The following is a 22,030-nucleotide window of genomic DNA, read 5'->3' as shown; positions in this document are numbered from 1 at the left end:
TCAGCGTAAGAAAATTCAAGAGATTTCCCAGGAGTGACTTGTCTACCAGAATTACTCCAAAAGTACCTCCACAACTCATCTAGGAGGTCACAAACATTCCCAGAACATTTAAAACATTTCAGACTTTGCTTGCCCCAACTAAGTTTCTCATTTGAGATTGAACAGTAAAGAGAACGGGCAAAAATGTTGCCATTTATTGCCATAGAACCAGCGAGATTTAAAACAGTTTTCACTGTTTTCTTTACTGAGCTTTTTTTGGTGATCTTGAGCAGTTAAGTACGAAAACACATTTTTAAAAGGCCAAACAATTTTTTACGTTACTGTACTTTAGCCCAGTGATTATTAAGGGGTTTCTATTGTAAATACAAATACAAAAAAACAGAAGCTCCATGCTTATAGTTTGTCTAACATAGAGGCCAAGTAAATACATGCATCATGAGAATTTTCAAAGTAGATGCTGCTTAATCAAATTTATCATTTAAAAGGATTTAATAGAAGCTGGAGAGAGAAAAAAAATCCAGAAATAATTAACTTTAGAAGAGGAAATGTAGAGGAATCCTGTAAAAGAAAAAAAAATCCCAGCAAAACCAGTATCAACAGTAGGTAGGTGCCTTTAAAATGACAACACAATAGCAAAAAGATCGTTTCACTCTTGCACTGTTTTTAAATCTCGATAAGTTTGCACTACAGCTCGCTGTGCTCCACATTCTCCTGAAGCTTCTTGATCTTCCCTGGCAGAGTTTGGGTCACAAAGACGAACCGGTCCTTCTTGAGGGACTGACCAGACACCTGCTCCTTTAAATCGAGAGACATGTACTTTTCCTCCGCTCCAAACCTGGGCCACCTGATGAGGCCAACGCCATTAGGAGACCTATAAACAAATATTGTGTTAATCTTTGCATTATCTGTGTGTACTTTGAATAAGCAGCCGCTCTTACCCTGTGCGAGCGAAGTTGCCCCAGTAGTTCATCATGATTTTGCTAAATTCTTCCTCCTCTTCAGGACATGCATCTGAAAATAACAGTGAAGCCATGTGGAAAAATCCACAAGCTTGACATTTGGGGGTAAATTAGGTGCACTTACCAGTTAATTTTGCATGTGTAGTTGTAAAGCAGTATCCCTGCACCATATAGACCTCATCTAGATGGTCGCACTTAACAAAGCTGGGCCTTCTTTTCTTTTGAAAGTTGGGAGTGTGATGATATTCATACAAGAACACATCAGCACCTGCATCTGGTCGTGGACAAACGGGTATCGTGTTTGTTTAGAAAGCAAGGCGGAAGAAAATAACCAGCACTGAACTAAATGCATGATTTGGAATGAAATACCTCTGTGGGCATTTGCTACTTTCAGGGCCGGGGTGGAAAAAAAGAAATCTCCTATAAATTCAGTATATCCATCTCTGTTTCTGATGCGGTTTTCACCAGATCCGACATACGTCGTCACAATCGGATCTCCAATGGCTGCATCTTGGGCCTCAACAGGGAGAAAAAGTCTCTCAAAGAATCTTGATCGTGCAGAGGGAAAGTCACACTGATATATGAGGCAATATGTGTCTTACAAGGGGGTAAAGCATAGACACCATGTCCACAACCTGCTCTCGATCCATTCCTTCATGTCCAGTTTGGAGGAGCAAAGTGCTACAGGAAGTACATCAAATTAATGACTAATCTTAGAGTAGACATTAATAAAATAACAAAAAAAAATCCTCCTTCAGTAATTAAACATTTATAGCTTACATCACCAACAACAAAACCTCCTTCATGATTATTAACGCCGGTTATGAATGGAACAGTGAGGAGTTTGTGCTTCTGGAGCAGCTCGGGCACAGGCTCAGTCAGGAAGAGGCCGTCAACATGTATTGGATATCTCAAAAATGGATCCTTGAGAAGAAATAGTGCAGATGGTGAAATGGGCAGAAATAATATGATATCTAAACTATATGTTTTTTTCATTCAGCATCTCACCTTCCCTAATGCCAGTATGGTGTCAATGTCCAGGTTCCTCATGCATTCAGCAATCTTCTCTGTGCTTTCAAGACTGCAACCTGAAGCGTTTGCCACTGCCTGAAGAAAGGTACATTTCTTTGGAATCAAAAAATTAAACCATGTTAAAGGACAAAAAACAGGACAACTAACCTGCATCACTGGTACAGGATCATTCATCAGGATATCCATTGCAGCTGTACCACTCTGAGCAATGGCTCGGTGAAACAGGCCATCGGATAACGGAGACAGAAGCTGAGGATTTAAGTTGCAGAACAGTAATTTACGTGTTTGCAGTAAGATTATAATAGTTTTAAGAGGGGATGGGGAGGGGCAGGGATCACTGAGGAGTTCTTACTAAGAGTGAAACGCTAATACCACCAGCAGACACCCCAAATATGGTGACTAAATCTGGGTTTCCTCCAAAGCTGTGAATGTTCTCCTTGACCCACTTCAGGGCTTGGATCTGGTCCAAAAGGCCAAAGTTTCCTGACACATGCTCATCTCCGGTGCTGTATAAAACACAGCATTATTTACATCAAATTTAAATCAGTAGAATATTTTTCTGGTTTGTTGTAATCATGTTTTAGCAACCTGTTTACCTGAGAAAGCCCAGAACTCCCAGTCGATACTGGATCAGAACCACAACCACATCCTGGTATGCAGCCAGAGCAGAGCCGTCGCATGACGAAGCAGATCCAACCACAAAGCCTCCACCGTGGATCCACACCATGACCTGAGAGAGCAATTCAATGCTTTGATTGCACTGAGCTCACCAAACACCAATCTGCAACGTTTTCTCATTAGGTGAAGCAAGGGGGCCGGTTAGTGTTTACATGCAGACTGCATTTATGTAAGACAATTTGCCAGTTTTGTATTACAGTATAATCCTGGCTTTATGAAAATATTTGATCACTTACAGATTGCTTGTCTTGCTTTTGTCACACTTAAAAACTTCAGATCAAACACTTCTTTTTTTGCTTTTAATTTTTCTAGGAAATAAATATCATGGCCAAGATAAGGACATTGTAAAAAAAAAAAAGCAAAAAAAACATACATACAGTTTTACATGACAACTTAATTTGTGAAGTGAAAACCTATTCAAGCCAACCACACATTTTGAAATCATCTGATTATCACAGCTTCACACCAAAATCCAGATTCTGAAATAATTCTTCTCAAAAACAGATAGCCAGATCCTCAGAGGACTCCAAAACCTCTCTAATATTTTAACTAAAAAAAAAAGAAAGCCAGGTTAAGGCGTGGTGACTGATAATGTAAACAAAGATGAAGACATTCTTGGGATAAAGGTCTGTAAAAAGCCAATTATTTGGACACACCAGAACAGAGAATATGCTTAGCACAAACAAAACCCAGAATTATAGGAAAATAATCTCAGTGGAGCACGGAGGTGGAAGTGTCATGGTTTGTGAACGCTGTGCTGCAGGATGGCCTGGCCAGCTCACATTCACAGAATCCACCAAGAACTGTGAAGTGTATCAGAGAGTCATTGAGGACAACCTGTACACACAGCAGATAAAATAAGTATTGAATATATGAGGGAAATTATGTACTGCTGCTTTGAGCAAATCAATCTCAGCTTGTTCCATATTACTGATGGCCATTATGGTGTACGCCATTTTACAGAATTCGGGACTTGAAAATCTTATGCCTCTGTATATTATGGCTACAATAAGAGCAGATGAGATGAGTGTGGATTGAAAAGACACATGAACACACATTCTTACGGGGAGCTTGGCATCAGGAGCTCTATTTGCAGGGCTGTAAATGTTGAGGTACAGACAGTCTTCTGAACGCTCTGGGACTTCTGATATCAGCAAACCGAGTTTATCAATCAGTTCATTGGCAACATCCATACTTTGAATGCACCTGGAAAACAGATATCTTTTGTGAGCAAATGCTATTGAACCTCCAGGTGTAAACTTCCTAAAACCGGAGCAAACGTGTCCTACATGTTAGGTTGCTTCGTGGCGTCTCTCAGTCCTTGCCATCCCTCTGCAGGCTGAGGTGCGGCCAGTCTCAGGGTGGGGCCGAGGGGGGGCTTAGCAAAGGGGACGCCCAGGAAGCTGTGGACGCCGGTCTCCTTCCCCTTTACGCTCACATACTGACCTCTCAGTCGGCCGAGCCCGGTTTGAACCTCTGGTGCTGTTAGGATTTTATGAACCAATCATGACATTACAGCGTTTTATTCCAAAGTTAAATAGCAAAATAAGAAAGCATCTGTTCTAACTGCTAATGTTGCTTCATCATATTCAGACAATAACAACAAACAGTTTATTAAAATGCAGGGGAATTTCACTTCACTTTATTTTATACAGCACCAAATCACAACAAATATCTCAAGAAAATGTACAAAATCTTTTCAAATAAATCATACATTACAATTGATCATAATTATCAAAACACTACAGTATGCTCAATTAATTATCCAAAACAGTTTCAAAAGTTTCTATCTAAGAAAATCCAGTAAATTGTGTTCTTTGACTTTACAGCAATCCCTCATAATGAGTATGCGGCGTAGCCGCGTCCGCAGTGGTTGAGCTGCGCACTGCGCATGTTACAGTCTAATTAACTTCTGCGTCGTCATTTATTTCCTCAAGATAAACTCCCGGCTCCTCAAATGGATTAACACAACGTTGCATTCTCTTTAGTTTTCTCTGGTCTGTAACGGAGACTTGAATTTAACGCGCCGTTTCAACCAAAGGTTTTGAATGCGCTTCTTAACCAGACGCTCCAAAGCGTTATTTAACAATATGAGGTGTTGTTCAATTTATTTTTAACATTGTATTTTCATACATTTATGCTAGAGCTGCCAAAGTCTAGTTCTCCAGAGCTGCCATCTGCAACTTTAGATGCGTTCCTTCTCTAACACACCTGGATCATTGACTCATTATAAGCCTCTACAGAACTGAGTTGCTGCTGATGAGGGAAGTCAACCTTTTGTCTGGGGCGTTTTAGCAGGGATGCATCTAAAAGTTGCAGTCTGGAGGACTGGACCTGGGCACTCCTGATTTGTACCGTCAATGTGGCCCGTTGAGGGTGGTTGATATGCTGAAGTGGCCCTCGGAGAAATTGAGTCATTGAGTCTAGAGTCTAGGACAACCCATGTCTCCACGTTAGGTCTGTTCTCAAAATCAGTAATTTCATGGAGCTCTTAAAGACCCATTTCTCTTCAGTTTGCATTTGACTGTAGTGAAAATTGATAACTCGATTCTGTCCTTATGTCTTTAAAGTTTTTCATAGTTTCAACACTTTATTTTTTGCCGTTTGTCATATATTTTGATTGCTCTGAAAGGACTTCAGTGCAGGTTTTGTTATCAAGTATAAAAATAAAAGTACATAAGTGCATAAATAACATTTATTTTTAAAATGGGATAATTTGACTGAAGATATCCAGGATAGGACATAGCCGCTAAGCTCTGAACTAAAACTTTGACAAACTGCAGCAGGATATTTCTTTTCCCCCCCAACCCTATTTTCTATTGATTATTTTTATTGGCTTCGTTATACTTTGAACTTTGGCTGCTGGACAGACAAAGAGCAAAACAAGGTATTACAACATTATAATGTGTGTTAAAGGTTTATATCTCAGTGAAATGATTGAGGCAGACCAATCAATTCAAGTGTGTATCGCGGAAATCTACTCTGTGCAACTCAGGTTACACAATCTTTGTGTAACCTGCTCAACTGCAGTGCATGAATTGTCTCTGAATTTACACTTTTAAGAACTAGAACTGAAATTATATTTACTGAAGCAACATACAAATGGTCTGAGTGACTATGCCTTTGACTCACTGTTATCCAACTCTTACTGCACAGAGGTCATAAACAAAGAATAATGGACAATGTTCAAAATCTGTTTTCAGACTTGCCAATGTCCAAAAATAGAGATCAAGTAAAATCGATAGAGCATTCTTTCCTACTTCCAGCAGAAGAGTAAATCATTTCATTAAAAGTAAGCTAGTCATATTCGACACAAGCAGATCAACATCTTATGCATGACTTACCTCGCAAATCCGCAGTAACGCCAAGAAAAACAACAAACAGAAGAGAGCAAACTTTTTTTATGTAGAACTTCATGTTGGTAGTCAGGAAGTGAAATCTGACACTAGTGAAGGCAGCAGCAAAGTAATCAGAAGAAATGATGCTGCCTCCTACTGACTTTTAAACTAAACTCTTAAACAGATAGAAGCAAATCCTGTGGTGGAGAGATACTTGTGGAGTACTTTGCTTCTAGTTTATGCCCAGATTAAATGAAAATGAACCTACGTATAAAGCATATGTTTTATGGTAACATCTGCTTAAAATATAAAGTCTGCTTAAATTTACTGTGTAATCCATAAAGAAGATAATTTAGGGATTGCTAAACAGTGATATCACAATTACCCACCAACTAGCTTTAGTAATATGGTAATATGTGGTCATTTATTTTGGTAAATAATGGGTAACTTAGGTACTATTAAACAGTAATTCAATTGTAATTACCTCTAAAATTATTTAAATACATAGTAATATACAGTAACACAAAGTATTTCACTTGGTAATCACATGGTAATTAGAAGACTGCAAAAGAGTTGTCCATTATATTTAAAAAATTGAACTAAATTAAAATTTTAAAGCAAATTTGATCTTGAGATGAAACGCATTACATTTTTATTAAAAAATTCTGTACCCAAGTACCACACTGGACTCTTCTATTCCTTTCCTTTTCTCTGTTATTGTCATTTTAGCACACCCATTTCCAACACTAGTACTCATACATATCAAAAAAATTGTTCCAGTTTTATTGCCAGATTTGTTTTTCTATTTTCAGAGATTTTAAAGAAGAACAGAAATGCATTTTCCCCCACTTATTCACTCGCCTTGGAAGGCACTCTTTATTATGTCATTTACTCTCAACAAAGAAAGGCTTTGATACAGATTTTGAATATTGTTCCCCAGCTATCTTGCAAATCCTCTCTCTCTCCAACATCGGCAGGGCCAACAGGTGTTCAAAGATGTCAAAAATGTGTTGTTTTTCAACATAAGACTACTTTCTTTCTTCATATTAAAAGCTGCTAATCTTTTTTTTCAATTTATTTCATTGAACATGAATGCATATTTATATTTCCCAATAACACTCCAAATATCAAATATAAGCAATTTAAATTTCAAAACAAGGGGGTTAGAGGCGACTTCCATATGATACTGTACTACAGCTCGCTGTGCTCCACATTCTCCTGAAGCTTCTTGATCTTCTCTGGCAGAGTTTGGGTCACAAAGACGAACCGGTCCTTCTTGAGGGACTGACCAGACACCTGCTCCTTCAAATCGAGAGACATGTACTTTTCCTCCGCTCCATACCTGGGCCACTTGACGAGGCCATCGCCATTAGGACACCTACAAACAAATATGGTTTTAAACTTTGCATTATCTGTGTGTACTTTGTATTTTGAATAAGCAGCCGCTCTTACCCTGTGCGAGCGAAGTTGCCCCAGTAGTTCATCATGATTTTGCTAAACTCTTCCTCCTCTTTTGGGCATCCATCTAAATTAATCAGTAAACATTGGTGTCGTTGGGTGAAAATGCACAAATACATTCAATATTTGGGGGTAATTTAGATGCACTTACCAGCTAATTTTACATGGGTAGTTGTGAAGCAAAATCCCAGCACCGTTAAGATTTCATCCAAATGGTCACATTTAACGAAGCTCGGCCTAATTTTCTGCAAAATTGTGGGAGCGTGATGATACTCGTACAAGTACACAGCGGCGCCTGCATCTGGAGGTGGTACGCAAGTGTCAATCTTTGGAAACTACAACAATAGAAAATACCCAGTGAACAGATTCTGACAGCCTTGCATGGGAAAAAATACCTCTGTGAGCATTTGCCACTTTGATGGCTGGAATAGTAAAAAGGAAATCTCCAAGCAGCTCCGTATATCCATCTCTGTTTCGGATGCGGTCTTCGCCAGATCCGGTGTATTCTTTAACAATCAAGTCTCTGATGACCGCCTGCTCAGGCTGAAAGGAGAAACAATTTATGAAAAAACCTGATTGTGTGAGGAAAGAAATGGCGGCTTCTAACAAGATGTCTTCAAGAAATACCGTGAATTTAGCTCAATCGATCTGACCAGCTTCCTCACAACATGATTCTGCTACTACCATGTTTCATTGTGTTACATGTGTGCTATATATACTTTTCATTCCCATGAGATGAGTTGAGCAATACCCCTTGATTTGTTGGAAGTTTGAAATGTTTTATAACCTCATCCTATTTTAAACCTCTCAATAACTTTATCCTTAGAGTGTCAGTAAAGTCATTCCAATACAGATGCAAGCATTTGTAAAATATACTGAAAAACTCTGTATAACTCTCCTTCCACCTCAAAAATATGCACTACTTTGTGTTGGTCAATCGGATCCAGTGGTTCCCAACCTTAGGAAAACTGACACCTAATACAGGCAGGACAATGGTCTCTAAGGAGCAGGGTAGACTAAAAAATAATCCCATCAAAATAGATTAATAAAAATAAAAATAAAATAAAAAACATTGAAGGGGTATAAATACATTTACAGGTTATAACAACAGACAACAAGAGTCTTACAAGGGGGTAAAAGATGGACAGGATGTTTCTGACCAGCTCTTGATCCATTCCTTCAGTCCAGGTTGGTGGAGCATAGTGCTACAGAAAACAGATAAAACTTAGAATTAGCATAATTAAAAAGAAAAAAAAACCTATGCAGAATCAGTGGTCTGAAATGCCCATAAGCATTGAAAACTTACATCAGGAATCATATAACCTCCTTCGTGATCATTAATGCCAGTCATAAATGGAATAGTGTGGAGTTTGTGCTTCTTTAACAGTTCAGGCACAGGCTCAGTCAGGAAGTGTCCATCAACATTTACTGGATATGTTAAACTTTGATCCTTGAGAGCGTAAGATGTGTTAAAAGAAAAAAAAAAGTGGAGAGGTTATGAAAAAACCTGTAGAAACTGAACTGAAGATTTTCTTTTTCTCCTTCCAGCATCTCACCTTCCCTAATGCCAGTATGGTGTCAATGTCCAGGTTCCTCATGCATTTAGCTATCTTCTCTGTGCACCCAAGGCTGCATCCTGATGCATTTGCAACGGCCTGAAGAAAGGTACACTCATTTCTTTGGAAACAAGAAATTAAATCATAATACACAACAATAAAAAATATCTTACCTTCATCACTGGGACAGAATCATTAACAATAAGGAGATCCATTGCAGCTGTGCCACTCTCGGCAATGGCTCGGTGGAACAGGCCATCAGACAGTGGAGACAGAAGCTGAGGATTGAAATGGCAGAGCAAATTAGAAAGTGAGTTTGTGTTGGCAATGAAAACAAAGAGAAATGTTTTCTGATGACTTCATACCAGGAGTGAAACGCTAACACCACCAGCGGACTCCCCAAATATGGTGACCAAATCTGGGTTTCCTCCAAAGCTGTGAATGTTCTCCTTTATCCACCGCAGGGCTTGGATCTGGTCCAAAAGGCCAAAGTTTCCTGGCAAATGCTCATCTCCAGTGCTGTATAAAATCAAGTGTTTTTTTTATATCAAATCCAAATCACCAAAATGCAATCCCGGTGTGTTTCCAATCATGCTTCAGCAACTTATTTACCTGACAAAGCCAAGAGCTCCCAGTCGATACTGGATCAGAACCACAACCACATCCTGGTATGCAGCAAGAGCAGAACCGTCGTACGCTGACGCGGACCCAAGAACAAAGCCTCCGCCGTGGATCCACACCATGACCTGAGAAAGGAGTAGAACTCATCTGTTGAGCAATTTGCCAATTTTTAATATTCCAGAGCATAAGCAGACATATCTCAAAGCAGAAAATGATTAAAACGGTGACATATTTCAGCAATTCAAACAGTGTGTTGCTCCTTACAGATTTATTCTGTTTTTACTTCTGCTTAAATGTTACAAAACATGAAACACCAAACTTTCCTAAATGCCAAGAGAAGTTTTAAAAAGAAGAGTTAATAAAGAAGCCATTGTAGCCCACATAGTCCTGGGTAAGTAGGTAACTTCCTCAGTCAGCCTAATATCTGGTGTTGCCACCTTTAGCCTTTGCGATTACTCGCAATTAGTGTTTTACATCGTCGGAAGAATTTTGAATACTCTTCTTCACAGAATTGTTTTAACTTATTCACATTGGCGGGCCTTTGACCAAGAGTAACCCGTTTCTAGTCATGCCATAGGAAATCTATAATGGAAGTCTGTACTTTGACTAAGCCACTCCAAAGCCTTCTTACTTTTGAGTCATTCATAGGTGGGATTGCTGATGTGCTTTGGGTCATTTTTCCTGCTGCATAACTCATGAGTGTTTGACCTTAGCCGTTTCGTTTGCCTGAAAATGTCAGAGCGCGTGAAGTGTCCTTCTGCTGACAAGTTTTACAATAATGCCAATATCATTTCCCAGTAGGATTGGACACCTGCCCAAACTGGTAGAAGCACAGATACTTGCTTTTATCATTACCATCAAACTGGTCTGACCTCAATCCCCACAAAGAAAATAACGAGATACAAGAGTCAACGAGTCAGATGAGCTGAAGGCAGAGATCAAATTAACACCTCAGCAAGCGGTCACAGGTTGATCACCTCCATTAGTTTTGAGTACATGTGCTGTACAGTCCATAGACCTGCTTTTAAGTACACTTGCTTTCCTCAACTAGAAATTAATTTTTATGTTTTATTTCATTTACCCAGACACTGAGCGTTTTGAATTTTCGTTATCTGTAAGCCATAATCAAACTTAACCAAAATAAATCCAACAAGTTTGGGTACAATTGATCTGTTTAAAATTCAAGTTAATTGATTTGTAATTGAATAGCTGAAATTAAATAACATTTTTAATTATAGTCCTACTTATTAAGATCTTTACAAAGTCTACAACTTTGTAAAGAAAATATGTGTGTTTAGATAAACGGGGTGAAGGTACATCACAGCTCGGAGCAGAACAAAAATTCCTTTTTTTCATCCCAAACCAGCTTTAAAACATGCTGCATTTGTGTTCCTCAGAATCTGAAACTTGACCCTTTTGAATTAAATGCTTGTTTGCTTTGAACCTCAATGTCATAGTTACACAGTGTTTAAGCAAAGGTTTCTTACAGGGAGCTTGGCATCAGCAGCTCTGTTTGCAGGTGTGTAAATGTTGAGATACAGGCAGTCTTCAGAAATATCTGGGACTTCTACTATTAAGCCCTGCAGTTTTTCAAGCAGCTCGTCGACGTAGTCCATATTTTGAATGCACCTGTAAAAAAAAAAAAAGAAAGTAAATTCTGGTGAATAAGAACTGCACAGAACCTCCAGGTCTAGCGGATCCTAAAAGAAGAGGACATACATGTTGGGTTGCTTCGTGGCGTCTCTCAGTCCTTGCCATCCCTCTGCAGGCTGAGGTGCGGCCAGTCTCAGGGTGGGGCCGAGCGGAGGCTTAGCAAAGGGGACGCCCAGGAAGCTGTGGACGCCGCTCTCCTTCCCCTTTACACTCACATACTGACCTTTCAGTCTACCAAGCTTTGTTTGGACCTCAGGTGCTGTTAGGATTTCAGAAATTAATCAGAATTCTATTTTAACAATTGTTAAAATATAATCATAAAATCTGATTATAAACAAACAAGAATTTAAAAAAAAATAAAGGTATACATTTCCTATGCTGCTGTATCTTTTTTTGCAGAGTCTGGGTCAGAAAGACAAACCGGTCCTTCCTAGGCACCTGGACTGGTACCTGCTTCTTTAAATCAATAGACAGCTGCTTTTCTTCTGCTCCATATTTAGGCCAGTTGACAAGGCCGTTTCCATTGGGGCACCTACAAAACAAACAACATCTTCAACTTTCCATGATCTGTGCATTCTGCACTTTTAGTAAACACTCGCTCTTACCCTGTGCGAGCAAAGTTGCCCCAGTAGTGCATCATGATTCTGCTCAACTCTTCCTCCTCTTCAGGGCATGGATCTAAATTGGTAATGAAACAGTGAAGCCGTTTGGTGCTCCAAATGTTTTGTTGTTCTTATGAATGACAAACCCCACAAGTTTTTCATCGTGACATTATATTAATAGAAACTTGTCACAGACTGTGGACCTGAAGTTAGTCAGAAGCAATATTTAGGACTGGTTTTCAGTTCCTTTGGGTCTCTCTGCCTTCTGTCCCTCAGCTACTGATCACACAGATGCTGTCTGGTAGGAATGTCTGATGTTGGAAAGCTGTTGGACATTTGGCTTTTCCTTTCTTGGAACTTAAAACTAAATTACAAACGATTTAAAAAAAAAAAGTCAACTTCATGTCAATCAAAGTGCATATTTCTGCCTCTCTCTGCTGGCTCTTGTGTCAAAAGCAGGGTTTATTACATATGTTATGCCATACAAAGACCAAAAAGGTCATTGTTATTTGTTTAAGCATTTTTATTTCCACTTCTGATGGAAGAGAGACTTTCAAAATTAAATATTGCTGTCTGAATGTCTCCGTCTGCTGTAGTATATTCATTTAAGGTCTGTTACATAGTAAAAAAAAACAAGTAAATTGTATTCTCATGGATTTAAATGAATGTGAAAATCTTTTCTGAAATTTATCTAAATAATTTTTAAAATAAAATCTGTGGAACAGAAAAATATTTAGTTAACTAATGCAACATTAGGATTTTTCAACACTGTTTGAATAGTAAATGTTTTACGTCTTTCTACGCATGGATATGTTCAAGGTAGGTTTGTGTGCGTTTTATATTAGCCCACTACACCAGTCTTTCTGAGGCTGACCCATTCTCTACAGGGGCTCAGTTGAACTTACCAGTTAGCTTTACGTGGGTCGTTGTGAAGCAAAATCCAAGCACAGAGAAGATCTCATCTGCATGGTCACTTTTGACAAAGCTGGGCCTTTGTTTCTGAAGGAACTTGGGAGCGTGATGATACTCGTACAAGTACACAGCAGCGCCTGCATCTGGTGGGGCATAAATTGGTAAATGGGTGTAATATTTGTTTTAAAAAAAGACTTCCAACTTTGTATTTGCCTTAAAGAAAATACCTCTATGAGCATTTACTATTTTAATGGCTGGAATGTTAAAAAAGAAATCTCCAAGCAGCTCAGTCATTCCATCTCTGTTTCTGATTCGGTCTTCACCACTTCCAATATATTCGTTTAAAATCAACTCTCTTATGGGTCCATCTTCAGGCTGAAAAGAGCAGGAAAGTATGTCAGAAACATTTGAAAATGTACATTAATCATAACATTGAAATATCAGACAATGGGAGTTTTACCAGCGGGTAGAACAAAAACACCATGTTTGCAACCTGCTCTCGGTCCATTCCTTCTGTCCAGTTTGGAGGAGCAAGTGTCTAAAGAAATAAGACAAAACTTAAGCGTGCGAGGCATTTATTATTACAGCACTAAAGAAATGCTTGTTGGTGATCTAAAATGTGACTAAGGTCTTATAACTTACATCAGGAAGCATAAATCCCCCTTCATGATTATTAACACCGGTCATGAAAGGTATAGTGAGGAGTTCACGCTTCTGGAGCAGCTCGGACACAGGTTTGGTCAGGAAGTGCCCATCAATACTTACAGAAAATTTCAAATTTGGATCCTTGAGAGAATAAAATGTATAGAAAAGATGATCTGGAAAAAGATGCCACAACCACAGAAAAGTTTTACTGTTTTCACCAACATCTTACCTTCCCCAGAGTCAATATGGCATCAATACCAAGGTTCCTCATGCATTTAACAATCTTCTCTGAGCTTTCGAGGCTACAGCCCGATGCATTTGCAGCAGCCTGAGGAAAGATGCACTTTAGTTTGTCATCAACACATCATGTGATCAACTGATATTTCTGTTAAAAACCCAATATCAACATACAAACACTAAAGACACACTGCCTCTCTTCACTGAATAAACAAAAGGTCATTTGTTTTTTTTATGTCTGAAGTTGTTATGCATTCCCTGAACATTTGGTACAACTGCCTTTAAATGTAATAATGCCGGTCAATCATTACACATCTTCAGCTCTGCACACCACTTTTCTATGACAGTGAGATCAGTGCTGTGTGAGATCAGCTTCAAAACATTTACTTGGTTGACCTTAAGCTGCTTTTGAACTAACCTGGCGGTGTGCTCAGGATCGGAGTCCATTTGGAAGAACCATTTGATTTAAGGAAGGGCTGTTTCTTTGGCATTTACAGAAAGATGATGCACATTTTCTAGAATTCTGTTATGTGTGAAATGTTCTGTCATGTTGAGGTAGCATCATCAGAGCCAGTGCTTCAGAAAAAAAAAAAAAAAAAAAAAAGCTCAATGAGCTTTTTTTTAATAGCTCGTTGAGCTTTAATAAAGAGGCTGGTTTTGTTCTGGGAACTGATCTGCAACCTATGGAGATGATTGCAGGATTCTACAATCATCTTAAAATCAAGAACATAACAATGCATGACACAGAAATATTGCCAGAGTCTCCAGTCAGACTTTTTCAGATCCACTGTCACAAAAACTGCTGCAGAAAATTGGATAGAACTGAATGGAAGGCGTTGCATTTTAAGCAGGTCTAAAAATCAGCGAAAAATTATAGAATCCTCTCAAAAATATTATTTAGCAAACAAAAGCCATTTTGGTAATTTCAATTGAGCTAAAACAAACAAAAAAAAAGTCTCATTTAGTATCAGACCCTCTCCTTGGGCTGCCACCTTATCGTGGTGGAGGGGTTTGAGTGTCCCAATGATCCTAGGAGCTATGCTGTCTGGGGCTTTATGCCCCTGGTAGGGTCACCCAAGGCAGACAGGTCCTAGGTGAGGAACCAGACAAAACGCAGTCCAAAGACCTCTTATGATGAACACAAACTTTGGACTTCGTTTTCCCTCGCCCGGACGCGGGTCACCGGGGCCCCACTCTGGAGCCAGGCCTGGAGGTGGGGCACGATGGCGAGCGTCTGGTGGCTGTGCTTTTACCCACGGAACCCGGCCGGGCTCAGCCCAAAGAGGAGACGTGGGTCCCCCTTCCGATGGGCTCACCACCTGTCCGAGGGGCCAAAGGGGTCGGGTGCATTGTGATATGGGCGGCATCCAGGAGGGACTCAGAGTAGAGGCACTGCTCCTCCACGTCGAGAGGAGCCAGTTGAGGTGGCTCGGGCATCTGGTAAGGATGCCTCCTGGACGCCTCCCTGGTGAGGTGTTCCGGGCACGTCCCACCGGGAGGAGGCCTCGGGTTAGACCCAGGACACGCTGGAGGGACTATGTCTCTCGGCTGGCCTGGGAACGCCTTGGGATTCCCCCGGAGGAGTTGGAAGAAGTGGCTGGGGAGAGGGAAGTCTGGGCCTCCCTTCTGAAGCTGCTGCCGCCGCGACCCGACCCCGGATAAGCGGAAGAAAATGGATGGATGGATGGATGGATGGATGGATGGATGGATGGATGGATGGATGGATGGATGGATGGATGGATGGATGGATGGATGGATGGATGGATGGATGGATGGATGGATGGATGGATGGATGGATAGTATCAGACAGTGAAGGGGAGAAAAAGATTTTTTAAACACCTGGTTTTTACTATAAACTGACAACTGACCTGCATTACTGGAACAGGATAAGGCATAAAAATTGCATCCATTCCAGCTGTGCCACTCTCAGCAATGGCATGTTGGAACAGGCCATGAGACAATGGAGACAGGAGCTGAGGATGTAAATTGCTGTACCATTAAAACAAGGATTTGTTTACAAAAACAACATTTTCTCTCCAGATGATTTCTTACCAGTAGGGAAACGCTAACTCCACCTGCAGACTCCCCAAAAATGGTGACCAAATCCTGATTTCCGCCAAAGTTGTGAATGTGCTCCTTGACCCACTTCAGGGCTTGGATCTGGTCCAAAAGACCAAAGTTCCCAGACACATGCTCATCTCCGGTGCTGCATTAAACAATGTGGCAGAATGCGTTTTGATCAAAGCTAGAGTAGCAAGAAGTAATAATTTCATTCATTTACCTGAAAAAACCCAGAAGGCCCAGTCGATACTGGATTGCAACCACAACCACATCTTGGTAGGCAGCCAGAGCAGAACCATCAAACATTGAAGCAGACCCAATGGCAAGGCCTCCACCATGAATCCACACCATGACCTGGAGATATACAAGATGTATCCAGTTTTGTGATTCAAGGCTGTTGGAAAAGTTATCTAGTTTTTTTTTATTTTTATAGCATATAAGTGGAATGTCTTCAACAATACCAAAAATCTGGGGTAAAAAAGTAACAAAACTTAATCCAGTCACTTGTTTGCCCACCTCTTCACGTTTATCTCAAATCAATTTGAAGCTGATTCTCAATGACCTAACACAGACACATGCAAGCCGGACCAAAGGTTTCTTACAGGGAGCTTGGCATCAGGAGCTCTGTTTGCAGGGGTGTGAATGTTGAGATACAGACAGTCTTCAGAAATATCTGGGACTTCCGTCTTCATTCCACTGAGTTTTTCAAACACCTTGTCAACAAAGTCTTTATCTTGAATGCACCTGCAAAATATACATTTTCTCAATAATAGCTTTAAGAGACCTTGCAAGTCTAGAGGTTCCTAAATAGAAACATGTATCCTACATGTTGGGTTGCTTCGTGGCGTCTCTCAGTCCTTGCCATCCCTCTGCAGGCTGAGGTGCGGCCAGTCTCAGAGTGGGGCCGAGCGGAGCCTTGGCAAAGGGGACGCCCAGGAAGCTGTGGACGCCGCTCTCCTTCCCCTTTACACTCACATACTGACCTTTCAGTCTGCCAAGCCTAGTTTGGACCTCGGGTGCTGTTAGGATAAAAAATAAATAAATAAATAATAAAAAAATCAACATCCTGAGTCATTATTTAATAGTTTATCACAATTGTGCTTTTCAAATTAATGCTTAGATTTCCGGTTGTTTCCTTCGCCATATTTAAAGAACGTACATCATCATTTTTACAGCAGATCCCCATGTTTCTGTTGAAACTAACAGCTATTAAGTGTCCATGTCTAGAATAGTGAAATATACAAAATGTTGTTCAGGGGAAAAAAAAAAGGGGGTAAGTACAAGGCAGTTGAGAATGCATCCAAAATAGTAAGTATAAAAAAAAATTGAAATTTTCATCTTAAATACAAGTTCAGATCTTAATTTATTTAGTGTGGAGGAGGAGGTTGGGTGAACTGCTGTCTGAGTGAAGTAACCAACCAGCACTCAGAAGAGGGATTTTAAAACTGCTCTGTGTTGAGCAACCTCTCTGTAATACACTCCAGTTGGGATGGATTATTTGTGATAAATGTTGTAAATGGAAGCATAAAATCTGAGGTTGCTTTCAGACTAAAAGTTATTTGTGCTCAGGACAGACAGACGTTAGTTGTACTGTACTGTCACAACCCCATCCCCAAAATGAAATAAATAAATAATAAAAACGAAGGACTTCAAATAAATTGGTAAAATATCTGGTTTATGATTTGTGGTGAATTTGCACGCTTTTTTTCCATAGACCTTCTGATTTTTAAATTTCAAGTCTAAACCTATGGCGCTTTTAGACCAGACACTCTTTTACTTATCTAAACTCTAAAGAAATACATGCAGGATTAGTAACACACAAATATAAATGAAGTTTATGTAATCAGGTTTATTGCACAATGGGAGGGGCTCCCCCAAGCCGCTAATCATGCAACCGTCACTGGACCTGTTATAATGCAATCTGTCACCCTTGAGCACACCGAAGCATTAGGTAAAAGGTAAAAACGGACAACACCCGGAGCAGAGGTTAAATAAAATCAAATCAGTATCAAGTTCACTTCTGCTGCGATACGGCACTGTGCGTGCAAAATCACTTTGACAACTTTTGACGTGCTACAGCTCGACAAGGAGGCTACTTTTAACCCTTTTAATCGTGAAAGCAACATCCTCGGTACAGACTTGTCCGATAATGTGGAACTGAGAAGAGAACAGTTTGCTTCTTACCTTGTAGATCAGCGGTGGCGCTTAGAAACAAAACGGACACGAGCAGGAAAACGAGACACTTCATGATCTGGAAGTTCACTGCGAGTCGAGACCACTGACTGTATGGAGAAATGCTACCGCCTCCTGCGGACCTTGATGGGAGGCTCTGAGAGGTTCAGAGCTGAACATGTGCAATTTACCTGCAGAAATTGTCACGTGACTGACATTACAGACACTGATGGCAACAGATCAAAGTCAATCAGGTCAATAGCCAATAAGGTCAACGGTAAGGTTTCGTCATCCTCTGGAATAAATATGGAAGCGGAAGAAAGACAATAAAAGGTCTAACAGTAAGATTAAATAGCAAAAAACGGTGCCGTTTGACTAACTGCAGTTTTTGTCCAACAACCAGTATGGAGATAAATATGAATAGACTTAAGTATTATATTCGAGATGTCTTCATTGAATCATACAACTTAGATACTTATTTTCTATTGTATAACCATTTTTGCATGCATGTTTACACTATAACTAACAAATTTAAAACATTTTAGCAATAATCCATCTATAATATATTTCCTGTTCCTTATATACATTTAAATGTATAGAATATATTCAAGTATCAGGAAACACAATGATCGATTATTGCTTGTATTATATTTGCAAGCAAAAGAATAATCAAAGATAAAAAAATTATGTTTTACTAAACTTTATTGTACATTTTTTAGATAAGCAATTTATGAATAAACTTAAATTATTTAAAGACAGATCAAAAGACACAGATCTTTAGAGAGTATTAAAAAATTAATGGCACAGTTAAATAATTATTACCTAAGTTATTTATTGTCATTTGACACTCTTCACTCTCCATAAGAGTTTCTCACTCTCAATAAGCAGTTTGGTATTAAGTTCTGAAAATATAAGAACAAATGTATCCCTCATGTAGTTTCAGGGTTAAAAACTATGGTTATATATATATATATATATATATATATATATATATATATATATATATATATATATATATATATATATATATATAGTTTATTATCATCTTTTGGAAAAACTCACAAAATCTGACAAATAGGCCTATGTACAGCGTCCCGAAATCTATGTAAGTGTAAATTTATACTATTACTGATTAACTTTTTTATAACTAGCAAACTAGACACAACTGACACTCTAAACCAGAGGTGTCAAACTCCAGTCCTCAAGGGCCGGTGTCCTGCAGTTTTTAGATGTGCCACAGGTACAAAACAGGAATTAAATGGCTTCATTACCTCCTTCTTGTGTAGATAAGTTCTCTAGAGCCTTGCTAATGATCTAATTATTCTATTCAGGTGTGGTGCAGCAGAGGCACATCTAAAGGTTGCAGGACACCGGCCCTTGCGGACTGGATCCTTTGACACCCCTGCTTTAAACAAAGCCCCCCCTACATCTGTAACTTCAAATTATAGCTCATAATAGCCTCCCATAGACAGACAGTATAGGCATATCATACATTTTCTGACTCCTTAGAGCACGGGTGCCCAAACGTTTTGAGAGCAAGATCTACTTTTTCTCTCACGAGCCGCCTGAGATCTACCTCATGACACAAAGACATAAAAATTGCAAATTAAACTCTATTGACTTAATTTATATGCGAATATACATCAGTAGCAGAAATAATAAAGTGACAGAAAACCTAATCCAGTTTCTTCCTCAGTGAGATTCTGACACTGGGAGCAGCTTACTGGTTTCTCAGTCAGAAGCTGGTTGCAAACCTGACGCCAGCAGGTGTCAGTCAGTCAGTCAGTCATGGTAGATCTGAAATTTGGTTTGATGATCTCGATATGAAAAATTACAGACTGATAGGAGGAACCAAAGAGCCCAGTAAAGGTAAAGGCAAATCTTCTGAAGTCGGGATATAATTAATTTAATTTCATATAATTATCGCGGTAGAATTTGTTAAAACTTAATGAAATATATTTGTCCTATTTGATGTTTGTTGTGACGTATGCTCACAAACGAACGAGGTAATTAGTCCAAGTTGAATGTTCAGAAACTACAGCGGGTGTAATGAGCCACAGCAAAGGTAAAAAAAAGGTAAAACAACCCGAACAGACGATCAACTGAAAACATCTCCTACCTTTTTACTCTCGGTCTCTTTGTCGTTTAAACACACCCGTTGCCGTGGCAACCGCCATGCGCACCGCAAGCCGAGCAAAGATTGCATTAAAATCACATCATTCAGTCCGTTACGATATCAGGTTTCCAGGCTTGATATTTATTTCTCGATTATTAATAAGGCTCTCATGAACACAGCGGTGGTTGAGTAGCTAATTTAAACTCCTGCTCAGTTCGTCAGTCGGTCTTTAAGTCGCCTTTTTTTTTTTTTTTTTGTTAATGGAACCGAAATGCACAGAATTGCGCAACACCTTGTTGAAACAATAATTACTAAGATGATTAATTTTAACATGTTTCGTTGACTTTTTATAATTATTCTTTTTTTTAATGAAGCTACAAACGTTTAGGATCTTAGTGAATATGTTTGATAAGCCTATCAGAAGAGGAGGTGCTGGACTCAGCGTCCTGGCGGCGTTCAGTTTGTCACCTGCTGCCGAGATCGACTCAAAACCTTTCCGCGATCGACCGGTCGATCGCGATCGACGGATTGGGCACCCCTGCCTTAGAGTCTGTTGAATAAAGTCTTCAATCTGGTGTTTTGTAAACAAAATTGTTCTTTTTTTTTTTTATAAAAAAAAAAATAAAAAGGTTCAGTTGAGACCAGAAACATTATGATTCCTTTTATTTTGTAGTTTCTGTTTATTATTCTGTTTATTTATACACAGGAAGAGAGGAGACTCAGCAAGCTTCTCCTCCTGGGCAGATCTGAGAGAAGAAAATTAGGATTTAACTATACCGTCCTGATTGAGAAGCTTTCAGACCCAGATGAACTCCATCCATCCATGCCTGGTTCCCTTCATTTTTCCATCATGGTTCTCTTCATCCATCCATTCTTGTTACATTCATCCATCCAACCTAGTCCCTCCCTCCATCCACCCCGCTTCCATCCATCCATCCATCCATCCATCCATCCATCCATCCATCCATCCATCCATCCATCCATCCATCCATCCATCCATCCATCCATCCATCCATCCATCCATCCATCCATCCATCCATCCATCCATCCATCCATCCATCCATCCATCCATCCATCCATCCATCCAGGCCTGCCCAACTTGTCATTATTCCTGTTTACTGTATCTGGAATGTTTTACTTTATCCCCAATGTTTAACACAAAAGGAAACTTTTCCGGAGATAAAATTTGACATCTGATAAACATTGGCAATAATGTTAAACGTCATGGATTAACGTTAAACATTATCCTTGATTAAGTACAAAATCGGGGTATTAAATACTAAACAAAGGAGACAAAGTTAAACATTCAGTGAATAATTTAGACATCCTGTTTTCAAATGGTGATTAATGTGCAAATAACTTAAAGTTTAGCATTAAGTGGTAGTTAAAGGGATTTTAATAAAGTGCAAAGGTGCTCATAAACTGCTGTACAAGTTAGCTCAATAAAACTGGTGCCAGTGACGAAGACCTCTGGTCCATTTGGGACAAACAAGTGTCCACACCTTGCCGTCCGTCATCTGACTCAAATGAGGTGGGACCCTTTGTTCATTTACAAACCAGTCACAAGTCCACCCATCTGTTCTGTTGAGGATTATGTTTTATTCAACTGTCCAACCTTTTAAAAACAAAATATATCTTCAGATATATATTTTTTCTCCTATTCATGACATTTAAACCTGTTTGTCCTGTTCAGTGTTTCAACATTTCTTGCTCCTTCTTAGCCGTGTTATTGAGCAATGTAACTTTTTCATGAAATGCATTTTAGAATATTTGTTTTATTTTTTTGTGTGTGTGCTTTATGGTGTTTATTTTGCCATTTTGCCTGGCAGAAAGAAATATGCTCACCTCGATAAAACTGTAGGTCACACCCATCCACATTACACAAACAGCTGCCTGAGAGTGCTAAAGTCCAAAAGGTATTGTAACTGTGGGTAATAAAACAGTAATAATTATGCCAACAGTGTATGGCGGAATACTACGGGGGAACATT

At 39.4% G+C, this 22,030-nt stretch overlaps 2 protein-coding genes across 2 annotated transcripts; both read right to left on the bottom strand.

The window, feature by feature from the left end:
* Window positions 1-455: 455 nt before the first annotated feature.
* Window positions 456-6,745, bottom strand: LOC108166338 (cocaine esterase-like). Its single transcript, XM_017305064.2, is given in 14 exon segments — window positions 456-871; window positions 939-1,011; window positions 1,084-1,233; window positions 1,329-1,476; window positions 1,562-1,615; window positions 1,617-1,640; window positions 1,740-1,883; window positions 1,968-2,066; window positions 2,139-2,240; window positions 2,344-2,497; window positions 2,588-2,721; window positions 3,734-3,875; window positions 3,959-4,151; window positions 6,014-6,745. Coding segments are annotated over 14 exon segments (1,677 nt in total). The 5' UTR covers window positions 6,087-6,745; the 3' UTR covers window positions 456-684.
* A 110-nt stretch (window positions 6,746-6,855) lies between these two features.
* ces2b (carboxylesterase 2b) lies at window positions 6,856-20,121 on the bottom strand. Its single transcript, XM_017305063.2, has 26 exons — window positions 20,044-20,121; window positions 17,937-18,115; window positions 16,579-16,771; window positions 16,355-16,496; window positions 15,973-16,106; window positions 15,744-15,897; window positions 15,560-15,664; window positions 13,684-13,782; window positions 13,452-13,595; window positions 13,270-13,347; window positions 13,037-13,184; window positions 12,803-12,952; window positions 11,901-11,973; window positions 11,664-11,827; window positions 11,362-11,554; window positions 11,130-11,271; window positions 9,634-9,767; window positions 9,387-9,540; window positions 9,195-9,299; window positions 9,022-9,120; window positions 8,772-8,915; window positions 8,593-8,670; window positions 7,861-8,008; window positions 7,617-7,766; window positions 7,460-7,532; window positions 6,856-7,385 (listed from the first exon to the last, which is right to left on the bottom strand). The coding sequence occupies exons 2-26, from the start codon at window positions 17,998-18,000 to the stop codon at window positions 7,199-7,201; spliced, it is 3,255 nt and encodes a 1,084-aa protein (XP_017160552.2). The 5' UTR covers window positions 18,001-18,115; window positions 20,044-20,121; the 3' UTR covers window positions 6,856-7,198.
* Between the last annotated feature and the right edge of the window lie 1,909 nt (window positions 20,122-22,030).

Source organism: Poecilia reticulata, chromosome 6, assembly GCF_904066995.2.
Source record: "Poecilia reticulata chromosome 6, P_reticulata-male-v2, whole genome shotgun sequence".
Classification (NCBI taxonomy): Eukaryota; Metazoa; Chordata; class Actinopteri; order Cyprinodontiformes; family Poeciliidae; genus Poecilia; species Poecilia reticulata.
Note: the sequence above shows the minus strand (reverse complement) of the source record. Positions and strands in the feature narration are given on the sequence as shown.

Excerpts from the sequence above, each read along its gene's own strand:
- ces2b (XM_017305063.2), bottom strand. The coding sequence starts at position 18,000 with ATGAAGTGTCTCGTTTTCCTGCTCGTGTCCGTTTTGTTTCTAAGCGCC. Across the intron at positions 13,783-15,559 it reads ATCCTGTTCCAGTAATGCAG|GCTGCTGCAAATGCATCGGG; the intron begins GTCAGTTGTCAG and ends ATCTTTCCTCAG. Across the intron at positions 13,185-13,269 it reads TGTTTTTGTTCTACCCGCTG|CCTGAAGATGGACCCATAAG; the intron begins GTAAAACTCCCA and ends TGCTCTTTTCAG.